At 37.2% G+C, this 15,018-nt stretch overlaps 1 protein-coding gene across 4 annotated transcripts in view; it reads right to left on the bottom strand.

The window, feature by feature from the left end:
- LOC145215525 (kinesin-like protein KIF1A) overlaps window positions 1–15,018 on the bottom strand; it is a 33,945-nt gene that overhangs the window by 3,034 nt on the left and 15,893 nt on the right. For 3 of the 4 annotated variants that reach the window (XM_080084221.1, XM_080084222.1, XM_080084223.1), the window contains 21 exons: window positions 14,230–14,568; window positions 13,428–13,546; window positions 12,691–12,797; window positions 11,769–11,952; window positions 11,231–11,369; window positions 10,826–10,916; window positions 10,348–10,466; window positions 10,110–10,165; window positions 9,672–9,789; window positions 8,508–8,662; window positions 7,588–7,696; window positions 7,216–7,239; window positions 7,006–7,120; window positions 5,911–6,041; window positions 3,544–3,754; window positions 3,069–3,238; window positions 2,859–3,003; window positions 2,481–2,540; window positions 1,985–2,112; window positions 872–1,024; window positions 488–674 (listed from right to left, as the gene is read on the bottom strand). In XM_080084221.1, the coding sequence (XP_079940347.1) occupies window positions 488–674; window positions 872–1,024; window positions 1,985–2,112; window positions 2,481–2,540; window positions 2,859–3,003; window positions 3,069–3,238; window positions 3,544–3,754; window positions 5,911–6,041; window positions 7,006–7,120; window positions 7,216–7,239; window positions 7,588–7,696; window positions 8,508–8,662; window positions 9,672–9,789; window positions 10,110–10,165; window positions 10,348–10,466; window positions 10,826–10,916; window positions 11,231–11,369; window positions 11,769–11,952; window positions 12,691–12,797; window positions 13,428–13,546; window positions 14,230–14,568 (2,860 nt within the window). The remainder of the gene's footprint in view (window positions 1–487; window positions 675–871; window positions 1,025–1,984; window positions 2,113–2,480; window positions 2,541–2,858; window positions 3,004–3,068; window positions 3,239–3,543; window positions 3,755–5,910; window positions 6,042–7,005; window positions 7,121–7,215; window positions 7,240–7,587; window positions 7,697–8,507; window positions 8,663–9,671; window positions 9,790–10,109; window positions 10,166–10,347; window positions 10,467–10,825; window positions 10,917–11,230; window positions 11,370–11,768; window positions 11,953–12,690; window positions 12,798–13,427; window positions 13,547–14,229; window positions 14,569–15,018) is intronic. The other variant, XM_080084224.1, reaches the window with a different exon arrangement.

Here is a 15,018-nt window from a genome sequence, read left to right as displayed (position 1 = left end):
GAAGAAGGCCCTGTCCAGTAGCATATTAACTCGTTATGTCTTTAATCAATTTACATATTTTATTGCCTAAATAACTTATTTTTATTTTTAATTTCCAGCTCAGAACCGAGGATGTCATTCAATCGGCGAAATCGATATTACTTGTATTACATTGCGAAACGAAAAACACCTAGGACTGATTTTAGTGTAACTGAAAGCTTTAGTATAATAGTTTTTTAGTTACGTAGAACAGTATATATCTTGGTCTTTACCTTACATATTGTTATTTATGCGTGTACTGACAATGGCTTAAAAACTTGTTCGTTCTGAATTTTAGTTGTAGGGAAAAGGTAATAGATTAGCCTTAATACCTGCGGGTACCCTATTTACATCATTTTTGTTAAGAACGAGGTTGTTTGCCTATTACGCCTGGAAAGTGCTGCTTGGTTTTTAACCCACGACTTTCAAGGTATTGGATAAATATCATATTTCACTCTTAATCACTAACCGGTGAGGGTTGTTCCTGTGAGCATTCAACTACAGTGCTTGCAAGATTGAACATTCCCCTTTCCACTGGATCCTTATGGTGGTTGTAGAGAAACACATACGGCCGTCTCACGACCACCCACCGTTTCATCCAACAGGTTGAACCGGGTTCCAGCAAATTAAGGTAACCTCGCCGCGAAACCACCGGACTGCTCGCATCAAAAAATTGAATATTTAAAAAAAGTCACAAACACATCAAGTTTGTTGCATATATTTCACTAGATTTAAGCTAGAGGTAAACACAAAATTAATGTAGCATAACTAGAAACCACAAAATGAGAAATTGATTAAGTACCAGTTACCAGAAACCGTAAGGTACTGTCACAAACTACTATTTCGATTTTACCTGACTCTGATTTCCAGTACTGTAGGAAGATATCTTGAAGTCTTCCAACTTAGCTCGGAATAATCAGGGGTGGTCGCCCCACTTCCGGTGGGGGTCGAATCCGATGAGAGAAGCGAATGGAGGTCCAACCTCCCCACAGAGGGACGGCCGCTGCTGTACAACAATGGTTTAGCTAACTGAACTCTTGTGATATTTGTCAAACATGTTGCAAAAGTTTCTCCAGGCAAATTTCGGCTGTTGGCTTTGCATGGTAATCACGCTTAACGTGGAGCGAAAAATGAAGGTCAAAAGATGTGACCAAGAAATTATAATGTTAGTTACATGAATAAAACAACAAATATAGTTTAACACTTAAAAAGAATGTAAATCTTATTGTTAAACCACACATGGCATGGTCTTTTCGGTAAATTTTGTTGATCGAATTTTCCTACTAAAGTCCAAGTTGCAGGTCAGGTTAGGCTTCTTATACCAATTTTGGTCCGGTTTTGTGCTTAGTTTTTGGAGAAAACAAACAGGGTACATGAGGAGTTCAAACTCTGCAATATTTGCGACGTAATTTTACTCCTATTCTATCGCACTCCGGGTGTGTATTGACATTTTTCATACAGCTGAACATTCCGTACATCTTTAGGTAGGTCTGTTCATTCGGTAAACTGAACTATTGGGCCAATTATTTTCGGGTTTAAATCAGGTTTTGGCTTTTAACCTTTTTACATATCTGATCCGTCTCATCTCCGTCACCTTTAAGTTACCTTACCTTTAATTGTATGCATCAGTGACTTTATTTTATACATGATTGATTTTGCCATGTGGCAGTTTGCCAAGATGTTTAAGTTTAGAGCTTGATCTTGTGTTAGTATTTAGTAGGTGAGCTGTTAGGCTGATGTCAACTTGTTATTGAATTGTTTGCTATGTGCTGTACTTGTTTATTAACTATGTTCTTATTCTATTTGAATAATATTGCGTTGAATAATAACTTGAATTGTGAATAACTACAAGGGTTTCTGTTGATTCAAAGAAAAGACTGTTCAACAAATGCTTCGGGTGCAGACTTTAAACCCCCCTTCCTAAAAACTAAGTCTAATGGCATGGTGTATAGCGTTTCAATTGTACCTGGACGAGTCTTGTAGATCATCAGGGAATATAATGCTGTTACTTTGCACGATATTCTGTCGTGTGTTGCTCGATGTGAGATTGTATTCATCAGCTATTATTCCACTTTCATCATGAAGATCAGATAACTATACAAATACAATGTACACGTTGTATGTATCTTGCTAAAGTAGATGCAATTGGGACAAAACAAAATAAGAATTGTTTTGCAATGTTTAAGTTCATGAAAAAAATTAGGTTATTCGTATTTAAGATTTGAAAGGTTCTATTTTAATTAGACACTGATGATGCTATAAAGGCGAAATATATTATATTATGTGTCTTTACATTTTACGGACAAATGACTTAATCCTTTTCAAAATCTCAAATCAATAAACATAAGGTTTATTATAATCTTCATCCACCAAGCAACGAACTGGGAAATTATAGTTTCAAGTTCAATAAATAAGTATTTTAAATATGTTGTAAAACATATTTTTAGTATTTATATATTTACCTGCACGGGGTCTTGAAAATCAAATATACTCGGAATTCTGTATTGCATGAGCTGGACGCACTGTATAAAACAAAAAAAATCTTACCAAACGCAAAATATGTTAATAGATTTTATATCTGTTACAGTGGTTCCCAATATTTTAAGGTGAGCAGTTACCAATACCTGACAAGGTCTTAACCATAAACAGCCATTTGGTTTTAGGTTCGTAAAACCAATGCATCGAGGGTTAAATCTTTTTTAACACAAAAGTGTTTTGTAAACCGTGGCATTTTAACAAAATTCAAAGTTCGCTGGGTCAATAAAACTGTGCAATATCGATTTTACATAACCTTTCTGGCTCAAATATTTGTACGTCAACAAAAAATGTAAAAAATTTACTTTTCGGGTTAAATCCAGCTCATCGCCGCTCAACGTGGGCTCTGGCATCATGTCACGTGACAAGCAGGCGATGGTGGCGCTCTTGCGCACCGGCGTCGCCATGGAAACGCTGTGCAGGTTGCTGTAAGTGTTCATCGACGACATCCTGCGGGCACGGTAAAAGTTTATTCCCCGAACGTATACGCACTTTGAAGAGACCTTTCAACGTACTTGCAAGGAACTATGTCACGTGATTTTGATTCTTCTTCTTCGTCGCGTGTTCGTGTTTGGTCATACGTGACGGTCTCGCTTCCCACGGGTTCGTACGATCTCCCGGATGTGGTTGTGGTTTCGGATTTCAAAGTATCTTGCAGTAGGAGAATGTGACGCGTTTTTTCGACCTTGAAAAATAGATAGCGGCTTTCAAAGTTTAAAGAGCGATACCGCTTGTCGCAGAACCCATTTATGAAATGTATTCAGTTTTGCAATTGTAGCATATCACATAAAATTAATTTGTAGTTATTACATTTTAACCTATTAAAACGAAATCGTGGACTTAGGAATACCGTGTAAATTTGGAGAGATAAAACATCAGTAACCACATGCTATTCCATAAACACGGGCATTACCGGCGAATTGATGAGATAATATTCACGCCCTCAATAAAAATTTAAATAACAAAACGCTTCCTAATTTGCCCCAGTACCTCCAGCACTTTATTAAATCGGTCGAGTTGCCACTGATGTTCCAAGATCAGACTATCACCTCTCGGGCGCCACCCAGCGAGATTTTCTTCGCCTCTGACGTATGTGGATGACGTATCGATGACGCGACGACGGCGCCTACGTGAACCGGGACTTCCGACCCCTGTGTCATTGTATCTCAACGAAAGTTCGTAGACTCCAGAAACCCGGTTGCTGGAACCCAAGAAGTTCAATAGGTTATGGATTCAAACCTCATGGCTGGTGTTTTGATCAGTTTTACAAAATGGAAATAAAGGGTGACTTTTGGGTTTTGTTTTTGTATTTATACCAGATTAGCAAGAAAACAGCAGGACAGACACTTTTTATGACGTCACAAGTATATGACGTAATATAATCCTGGGTCAGTATGTACTTCGAACATTGCGTTACGTCATAGCGGGCTCATCGCGTGAGTCCAGCATTAAAAGTTCACCCAACCTAATTCGTAAAACTTTGACCAATTTAAGCTGATATCTATAGTACACACGTTAATTTTATGCAGCTAGTAAACATTAGTTCTGCGCACTTTTGTTGTTTTACTTGCTAGAGTATGAGCTATAAGTTTTGTTACCAAACAAAACGCTTGCAATATCATGAAACTAAAAAAACGTCGTGGTAATCAATAAATCATTTTTAGAAGAGCTATTAACACCATACCCCACAAAAGACCCACATTTACCTAATTTTTATGGCGTAAAGAGCCGAATTATTTATTTAGCGGCTAAAGAGGGGTTGGGTTGGGAAATAAGTTTTTCGAAAATTTTACATAAGTAACTAAGTTATTTCGCTAGTTTCATTAAATTTTAAACGCTTATTACTTGCCCCGATCCTAATAGCCCTATAACCAGGGTTGCCATACCGTCCTTATTTCTAAGATTTGTCCTTATTTTCAAGGGCTATGTCTTAGAAAAAATCATTGTCCTTATTTCTAAGAAATGTCCTTATTTTTGACTTGAGTCCTTCTTTTGTTTTATTTTCAACAATTACAAGTCAAATCCCTGCTACAAGTAAAAGTAAACCTAGACCTGAGCTGTTGTGAGATGCACGAAGTATTGTTCATGAACAATGAGATTGTTTCTGGCAAAAAAATATGGCATATTTTCGGTCATGGCTTGTAAAAATGCGAAGATTTGTTCAAAAACGTTTGTTTCAATTCGTATGCAAGTTTAATTTTTTGGTTGTCCTTATTTTTGGTTTCAAGTTGATGGCAACCCTGCCTATAACTGTGAGCATTTTTGGAGATAAAACGTTTTAAATGTGAAAAGTGCTCTTTTCGCCACATATATATCGAAAATTAGCTAAATGTGGGTCTTCCGTGAGGTATGGTGTTAGTTGATTTTCCATCACATTAACTTTTGGCTAAAATACCGTTACGCGGTTCTTTCTCCGCCATAACGCAATTCTGACGTACACCGCACAGAGATATGTTCAAATTGGTGACCAGTTCAGGTTATGTAACACAAAACGTATAATTCGTACTATTTCCATGTTCTTGAACCGGAACCCAGTAAAGTAGACGCACAGGACATGATAAATAATTCAACAGGAAGGAGGGGGTGTTGAATTCGACAGTGAAATTGACGTTCATTGTGTTTGCGTTTCGTATGTGCACAGCTGTTGAAAAGTCACTTTGACCTTTGCTACTTGACGTCATTGCGTATTATGACGTTTTTAGGATACAAGGAGAAAATACTTTTGTGACATTTTGGAACTAAACACAGCGACCTTATGTCAATTAACAAACAAATTTTACTCTTGAACCAAAATAAAGAAGAAAGGTTGTTTTGCATGCAGCACTTTCATTTTTAGGTTTTTGCAACTGTGTTGATGCCCTATTTCATTTAATACTTGTATTTACTTGCTTGAACTGTCGTTATAATCAGTTCTAATTTGATTCGGTGTCGTTACAAATAAATCGCACATTAAATGCAGGTCAAAACGTTTTCAAACCTGATTGTATCGGTTCAAAACAATGCTCACTCAAATACTTAACACCCCAAAATATTTACTCCAACTGATGCTATACAAAAACTTGTCAATGGAGACCACATTTAAATACGCTGTCACTGTATGGGGAGATTCAAAGCCAAACAGCATATAATCAAAAATTTCTGACGCAAAATAATGCGATATCCCCTTAAGACAAAGTACAAAATCTGGACTATGCTAATTTTGTTGTACTTTAAGCTCAGATTGGCTAAACTACCGTATTCTTAAAGAATTACACTTGCTGTGACAAGTTTTTTGATTTAGGTATGAGAAATTATCCTTCGAAGAAAATTAGGCATCAACATCCACCAAGGATAAAAATATGTTTCCAAGCAACGCACCTGTCAGGTGATCTGTACGAACCGCCGAACAAGCTTCTAAAGGTGCGAGGTGTCCGTAGTTTTGCGTCCCTGTTGCAAACCATAAGACACAAATCCTTGGAAATCACCACAGGCGTCGCGCAGTTGTCAAGCTGCAAGCATAAAAACGTGTCACGTGACAACGAAGTACACAGTTACGCACAAAGAGCAGTATCGAATGCTCCATGTTCATAAGCTCAATAAAAGGTAAAAACGTTTTTGGTTTTTGTTGTACTTTTAACCAGTGGTGGGATTCAAATTTTGTGTCAACCAATTCTATTACAAACGTCATATTTTTCAGTCGGTTCGGTTACAAAAAGTCTATTGACGATAACCAGTAATGGTAACCGGTTCGCTGATTTCAAAAAAATCGTGAGACGGTTCTATAGAACCGGTGCGAACCGGCTGAATCCCACCACTGCTTTTGACTAATTAAGACAGGGAATTCTTGTCAAAATTCCTTATTCATGGGTGCTGAAGAAACCGAATTTCTTGGTTTTCAAGTAGTGATAACGTTAAACTATTGGTTTCCATAACTATAAACACCGTTTTGGTGGCATAGAAAGTTGTTGTATTTTGTTGATTGCTAACAGAGTGTAGTTTTGGTTCAAAATGAAACAAAGCGGAACACGCGATAAACTTTTAGGCAACCAGAATATTTTGTTTAATAGACTACAATTTAGGATTTATCTAACGATGCGAAACATGATATAAACGTTTAATCCATTAATCGCAACAATCTCTTAACTAGTAGTAGTTTATACTTTGGGGTTTTCACGCAATAAAACAAGAGCATGCAATTAACCGAAATTTGGCTCATTTGGCTATTGAGCCAAAATTATGAACACTAAAGCATATATAAAGGGCTTGTGTTTCTGACCTAAGGGACAGGAAAACTAAAACCGATTTTTTCGGGGTTGAAGAGGTGAAAATGGGTGAATCCAATAAAAAGTTAGAAATACCCTATTTAGAATACCCTACATTGCACCAATCAACAAAGCATGAAATTCATAGATCAAGTACTTCATAGAAGGGAACCCATAAAAATGCCAAAATATACATATTTAATTTTTTTACCTCTAGGTAGATTGTCAGAGTAACATAGACCTTTTCACCAGAGGGTGTGACTCGGTTAAGATGAACTGAATTATGAAGGGAACTATCCCATGAGGACTCGAAGCGATAGAAGGTTCTGGAAAGTAAGATCGGTACAATAAAGCAACCGGAACACGGACGCTACACAATAATGTATTTGCGTATTTTGAAATATCCAATATGCGTACGTACCTTGTGTCCCTGCCGTAAGAAATACTGTAGAAAAAAATATATTCTGGTAAATACTGGATACTGGAATCAATCTGAATTAAATACGCGAGAAATTTTAACTGCTAACTTTTTAGCAACATAGGAATTTTTTGTATGGCTAACGCCCACTATTAGCTTAAGAGTCCACCGTATTTAGGCCGATAACAATGAGATAGTTAAAAAAATTGTAATAAAAAACATTCGCTGACACGCCAGTTTTTCGGTACAAACAACTTTAAAAATCCTACTAAGACATTTGTTGAAACTACATGACAGATATTAATCATACAAAGAAAAAAAAGTTATATATATCAGAGATTTAATTGATAATTTCTACCCAAACAAACTTCTTACCGATCATCAATTGGAGGATAAACATAATGTCCTGGTAATAAACTTAGTGAGAGAATGTTATCTGTAGACTGAGGGCATTCGTCGGCGTTCTGCTTGTTGCGAATTCGACCTGGTACAGAAATGTGTCATAAACAAACCGGAATTACGTAACTGGTTTTCAAACGTAATTTAGAAGGTAATTTTTTAGCCCTGAAGACACCACCCTGATTAAAGGCATGACAAATGAAATGGACAAAATTTCGCTTTTTGTTGTTGCTAAAATCATAAGTGATTTTTCTAGCCTATGCCTTGCCACATGGGGAATTCTAGGTGACCGGCTGATTCCGTTCGAAGCCTTTAATGGGCCTGGTGTACTATACTTTCCAGAAAACAGTTGATTAACGATATGAAAGCATAATAAAAAGGTAAATCGAGTCGTATGGTGCCAACAATCTGGAAACTTTTTGAATCATTTTAGATAACACTTACGACAAAATATTTTTTTAACATTTTTTAATGCTTACCGTATTTATTTGGTTGTAAGCCGCGGTATATCAAGTTTTTTTACCCTACAGTTTGTGCGGCTCCACATTTTAATATTATACCAGTATTGTTTCTACACCCCTACTCTTTGTTTTATTTTGCGCTTAAACATCTTTTGCATGTGGGCTTTACACGTCAACATACGTTCTGCAGGGTAGAAATATTAGAGAGACTAACAATCTTTGACAAATAGTTGTACTACGTAGCAACCTAACAAAGTTTTGTCAAACAATACAGTATCTAACATCACATTAGTCACAAAATCACAGCAGTAGCGGCTTACAATCGAGTAAATACGGGATTCAATACACTTAATCTTAACTATGGGCCTTTAGCAAATAGTTACTCTAATGAAACTTTTTGGGGCGGTTTAAATTGCAGCATTACAGCTAACATACCGACGACAACTTCTTTCACGTCTTTCCATATTAGTTCAGGGGCATGCTCGTGTACGATTGTCACCGCTAAGCGACGCTGTATCCCCTGGTGAAGTAGAAAAACCCCGCTGTTGTTCGCAATGTCGCCATGGTGATCCACGGTCACTGCCGTGTAACTATGAAACAACATTAAGTTTTGGTAAAATTGTTTAGTTAGCCATGCGGTAAAAAACACAATTTTTATTTTGTACAAAAGAATCGAGCCAATGTATCCTAGTTGCAACCTTACAGCTTGGGAGTAACAGGCTGTAAAGTCATGTCTCACCAACCTGCTGCAAGGCTAGCTCATACACGGCCGATCTCGGTCGAAGGTCGAAACTGTCTGCAATTTTTATTGTAATTAAAAGATCAATGTAGATTTAGATAAGGAGCTTTTCATCTCAGGTTAATTTTTGGTTCTAGTTGTTTTAGTTAAACTTTAATAATTTCGTGACAATCTTACAATGCAATTATTTTTTCCTTTTTTTGAATGAGGACTTCAATTGCTTTGGTTACAGAACTGATTTTTGGTTTTGCAATTTTCACAACGGGGCCGTTTGGTAAATTATTATTGATCTTTAGCGTAGAAAAAAATTGCTGTTTAGTTAATTTTAAGTACGCGAGCTTTCTAGAGATGTTCTATGCGACTTGGTAAATTATTTCGTAAAATATTTGATACGGTATCACGCCTGGTGTACTATGTTTTTTTCGTATAAATCAGGGGTTTGCACCCTTTGTTACTGTGGGGCCAAATACAATTGCCCAAATTAGATCGCGGGCCGCACCTGTGTATAACACAAGGTGATTTTAACTTGTTGCTTGTCAAATATGGTTAATTACAAGTAAAATTCGCACTTGATTCTAGCCACATATTGCCAGGTGGCATAAAAATAGCACCGGGCGCATTAATCGGCTCAAAAATATATAATAGTTGGACTCGTTTGCCAGTACATTTGAAATCCAGACGTCTCTGCGGGCCGCATAATCTTAAATCAAGGGTCGCATTTGGCACGCGGCCGGAGGTTGCACACACCTGGTATAGATTACTAATTTTTTTGCTATAGGGCTTTGCTTGGAGCATTAAATCGTAACAAAAAATGTACTCGTCCAATATAAGAAAATCAAACTCTGCAACTCGTTACTTACTCTCCTTGCGGCTCCAACTCGCAAATTTCAAACCACACCATGACGTCATACGCGCACTGAGTGTGACTCGCTACTCGTCCGGGTAGAATCGAGTTGTCGGGTAGACTCGTTGCGGGTACTGAAAGTCACAAAAATAACTCGAATTATTTTGCTGAATAAAACAGCTCACTAACAGTATAAAAAAGAGTTTACAAAAACCTCGGTTAATCCGGATCCATTTGATTAGGCGAAGATTCGGATAAACCGATGTCGATTAGTTCAAGTCTCACCACGAAAGCACTTATTTATTGCCAGTTTAATTAATTTGCTCATTGTTGCTCCGAAATGTCGACTGACGTTCAGATATACTTTTATAACATAGTAGGAGTCGCCCCACCCTTTACAACTGAAATTGCATTGCATATTTAACGATTAAAGATCAGAAGAAATCACACTTACCTGGTTTAGAAAGAGGAGCAAGGGTCATCATGGCTGGTCGGCGGCTCAATAATAAGCTAAAAATTGGATTCGATTAGTTCTTTTGTAAATTTGTTTAACTAAAAAGGTACTAAATGGCGACCTCCGATTCAACCACACAAAAATCCGGAGGCTTTAGTGCATTGAATACATTTAAATACAAGCCAATTAGTGCAGTGAATAGACCGTTTCAGCACACAACAAAATTATTACTGCTTACCTTTCAATATCCTTGCTGTCGTCGTGCAGAGGGTGGTGGGAATAATGGCCGAAGATTTCGAACACGATAGGTTGGGTTCTGATGTACTCGATAAATCGAGGCGTCACTTTCACACAGAACTGCGCAATAAATACGTCACTCATTACGTAATACTGTGCTGACTTTAAATAGTGCATATACTGTTGAATCAACGCAAAAACAGTTTTTTATTTGGTAAGTTTTTTTGATAAATTTGATAAAAAAATTATGACGTCACTATCTATTACGTCACAATATACAATCAAATGGGAAAAAAAACTTTTGTTATTTAACAAGTTCATAACTTTGTAACTAAAAACGTTATGACTTTACCCACTATTACGTCACAAGATGCAAGCAAAGAAATTTTTTTTAATTTAACAAGTTTATAATTTTGTGACGAAAAAAGTTGCGATGTCACCAACTGTTACGTCACAAGCAAAGAGGAAAGACAGCTTACGTTCTGCACGTGGTAAAACCCTAGGGGCGCCCCTTTGCCAGTGTTCTTCAGCGGTTCAGTGGAGAAGGCCTCGTCGCGTCGATGCAAGAAGCTGCGATAAATCATACATTATGACGTCATAACGGCTGTCTGGCACGTGACCGCGGCGCAGTGCGAAGCATGAATTATTAAGCAGGGATCGAAGTTCGTTAGCGATCGGATGAGGGTAAGGGAAGACAAACAATCCTTGGGGTATTGTTGGAAAATTTGTGTGTTGCTTAATTGATGTTGTAGATTGGTTAATAGTATGGTATAAAAGAGAATTTAGGACACTTTAGTATAAAATAGGTTTGATCTGAGCATATTACTGAAACATTAAAGCAATAAATCCGTTTGAATGAGAAAAATCATTTCGGTACAACATACTTAAACTGGCAGAAGATGTCAGCGTATTTGGTGGAAATTCCGACGGCATCGAGAATTGTGATTCGGAATTGGAATTCAGATCCAATCTCGAGATGGTTTTCTACTTCACCGAAGTTGCATTGTTCAGTCAAACTTTGTGCTTAAAATGTTCAACAAAATTCATTTTTTGTTTTACTGCATTTGTTTAAAAATATTTTGTCAGATTTTAAAAAAATCCATTCTTTAAAGTTACGAATGATCTTATTTGTGTTTTTTTAATGATTTCTCGCAATGTTTCGCCAATGACAACCCTGATTTCGGGAATCCTGATTTTCGCTTTATAGAATATGGCAAAGTGAAATTAAAAAAGTATTTTTTTTCCTTATTTGTTTTTGCCTGAAATGACAAAACGTCTTTTTTATCACGCTTTTTGGATACAAATCCCCGGTAAAAAACTTCTGTTAATGCCAAATCAATATCAAACTTTTCAGTTTTCAAACAAAACAAGCACAAAACGCGTTAAAATTATTTATACTTCCCATATTTATCAACAACTTACTGTCGTAGTCAGTTTGTTCAAAAGTGCCTGAATCATCAGCTGTGATTTTTTGCAATCCCTCCTTGCTAAGATTTTCGGCCACGGAATTTTCGGCTGAGCTATCCCCCCTCCCTTCCACTACACGAACGTTGATGTCGTCATTAAAGACTGATCCTTCGTCACTGGGGGGCGCCAGGTCCGACTCCTGCGAATGTCATTATTTACTGAAGTTGACAAAAGTTGACTTTATTTGTTTGTTGCATTTTTATTCTCAATGGATAGACAACGTCAGAATGCTTACAATGGGTCCGCCGTCGAGCTGCCTATTTTATTGCAGGTTAGTCGAACCAGTTTTTATTTGACTTTGTTCGACTTAGGCTGTTGATGAATTTAGTTCAACCCAACGGGAACCACTGGACGGGAGCAATGCCGGTCAAGTTTTTTTTCTCGCATAAACATAAGCGACAGTGATAGGATTAGACTCACAACCTTATGAACGTGAACAGGCTATGAACAGGCGTTTGCGCAAACCACTGGGTCCAGAGGTTCTCGGCTTGAATTATCACAAGCTGCGGAGGGAAAAACTCTCTTTTATCCGCAGCGAAGTTAAGGTGTGGAAAAAACTTGGGGTCAAAATGTTAATTTCAAACAAACATGATAAAGTTTCAAAATCCGACAAAGCAAAATCAAACTCATTGGTAACTTTCATTAACATGCCCATGCAGGCCTTTTGATTTTTAGAAATTATTCCTACAAAGTAGTTTAAACCACATCACAAGCAGTTCACAAAACTTGTTTTTTATACTTGGCATAACATATAACAGTTAGCAAAAGGACATACACTTTACTAACTGTTGTGGTTTATAAAGCTTGTTTGTTACAGTAGCAAACTATTATCAATGACAAAGTAACACGATCGACTACAACATAAGAAAAGTCTTACATCGAGGTTAATTTGGTCAAACTTGATATGAGCAGTGGCGGATTGTCTCCTACTCGTGTATTGTATTGATGTGTTATTCCATTCGTCATTTCTATAACCTTTTGTGTCTGTCGAGAATAATAAGTTCAAAATTCGTAAAATACAGTATATATACCTCGGTATATCCGGACCCGTTTGGACCAAAACAATCGTCTGGATTAGGCGAAAATCCGGATTTTCTGATGTCGATTAGTTCAAAACTACCACATAACATATTATTTGTACCTCAAGTTTTGTTCGAATTAGGCGAAGATCCGGATTAACCGAGGTTTACTGAGCTTAGGTTCTTTTCAAAGTTACTCATAAAGAGCAGCAGAAGATCAGCGAAAAGGTTGCTTGCTAACAATAGCAGTTTTACAACAAAATGGCCTAAATTTTGTGTAGTATATCATATAACCTTGAGTAACCAGAGACTAAGCACAAGGGATGGAGACAACAGTCGTTTACAAAACACACTTGAAACTTTGACAACCCAGAAGTCATCCATATTTATTTAGATTATTTAAGATACAGATACTGTAAACCGGATTCGGTTAATCCGGACAAAAAAAAACAGCGCTAAACAAATTTAAACGTGCACGAATTAAAAGAGCTTTAACAAGAATCCAGATGGTGGTAAGTTTGGATTTTAGACCCTCGCCAGCCAAATCACGCAGTAAAACACAAAACAAGAGTTAGAAGTGGTACTCAGTACTCACCTAGTATGGGTTGTACCGCGACTCTTAGGTAACCCCGAATTTCGCCACTTTCACTCACCACCGCCATCTTGTGGACAAGAGGGACAGGAGCAAGCAAGTTACTCAAATAAACGAAGCCTCTGCACAAAAAAGGTTTTGGTGTAAAAATACTGGTTATAAGGAATGAAATTAGAGGTTGAACTAAGTGTAATGTCATAGCAGTCTACAATATGAGCCTGTGTAGCAGGGTTGTGGCCGACGGATCTGTCTTCACTAATCATATGTACAAAATATACTCAAAAAGAGGGAACACACGATCAGCGTCGGTGTAACCTTTTGTTTGCAGAAATATTAATTTTGCAAGATTTTTTGTAGAATATTCACATAGATTTTATTTGATCAAGAGGGAAACTGATGGAGCTTTCTAAATAGGCGAAATTAATATTTCTGCAAATAAAAAATTACACTGACGCCGTCTGTCGCTCTCTTTGAATATATTTTGTATAGGTTGAACTAGTAAGTATTCAAACTACCAGTATTAAAATACTTTATGGGTTCGCAACATTAGTAAAAAACTCTACTCAATCTGTTTTCACCAGTCGATCATAATTTAACATAATTTAAATTAATTTTAATTAAACCGTTCCATGCAGTGCAAATAACAAATCAATTTTGTTCAAGGCAAACAGCTTGAGCAAGTTATAAAGGCATGCAAAAGTCGTAAGCGAAAAATCACACAGATTTTTTTGAAACTTGTAGCAGACAATAACCTTAAAAAGTCTTATAAAAGATATCAAGACAGACTGTACACCACTTTACCAACCTTCCAACTATACTGAACCAGGGCGTTCGGTCGTAAAAAGGATCCTGCTGACTCAGCAAGGCATAAATTGCTGACTCATAATCCAGGTCTGACATGGAACAAGACTTGTGGACTGCCACTGGGGTGGACGGGCCACTATGGGTCGACAGAGCCCCAAGGGTAGGACTACGGGTCCCGAGAAAGTTGTTTTCAGAAGCAGAGGCAGGTATATTGGTCAGTGACCCCGCAAGTCTGGAATCGGGAACAGGGGAATTTAGGGGGGTATTTCCAGCATTGGGGGTTGCATCATTGGGGTTGTGGCGAATACATGAAAGGTGGAAGTGAGGGGCATTAAAATGCCTGCGGGGGTTCATGGTAAATTATAATTTTTGATTTTTACAGATTAGGGTAAAGTTGAGTGGTTTTGTTTGAGTAAAAAAAGTATAATTAGTTTTAGAAAAAAGTATTTTCATCAAACAGAAAACGTTAAGTGACAATAGGTTAATATTGTGGTGCATTTTTTCCGTCATTGGAAAAATATGTTTCAGTCATATACAACATTTTTAATTAGAAATACAACAAAAATGTTTTGAAACAAAAAAGGGCGGGGATGCGATTTTATAAAGCAGAATGCAGAAGTGTTTTCAGAGCATGAAGTAAATCATAAGTTTTGGAAAATAAAATGTATGCATGATCGTATGCACGACAGCAAGATTAACATGCATTCATCACATGCATATAACGATCATTACCGTCCAATTCAAGAAATAGCAGGAAAATAATAAAATAGGGCTTCTGTGAGATTATAGA

This window comes from Phallusia mammillata, chromosome 2 (genome assembly GCF_965637545.1).
Source record: "Phallusia mammillata chromosome 2, kaPhaMamm4.hap1.1, whole genome shotgun sequence".
NCBI classification, from domain to species: domain Eukaryota; kingdom Metazoa; phylum Chordata; class Ascidiacea; order Phlebobranchia; family Ascidiidae; genus Phallusia; species Phallusia mammillata.
The sequence above is the reverse complement of the archived record's forward strand: the minus strand, read 5'-3'. Positions and strand labels throughout refer to the sequence as shown.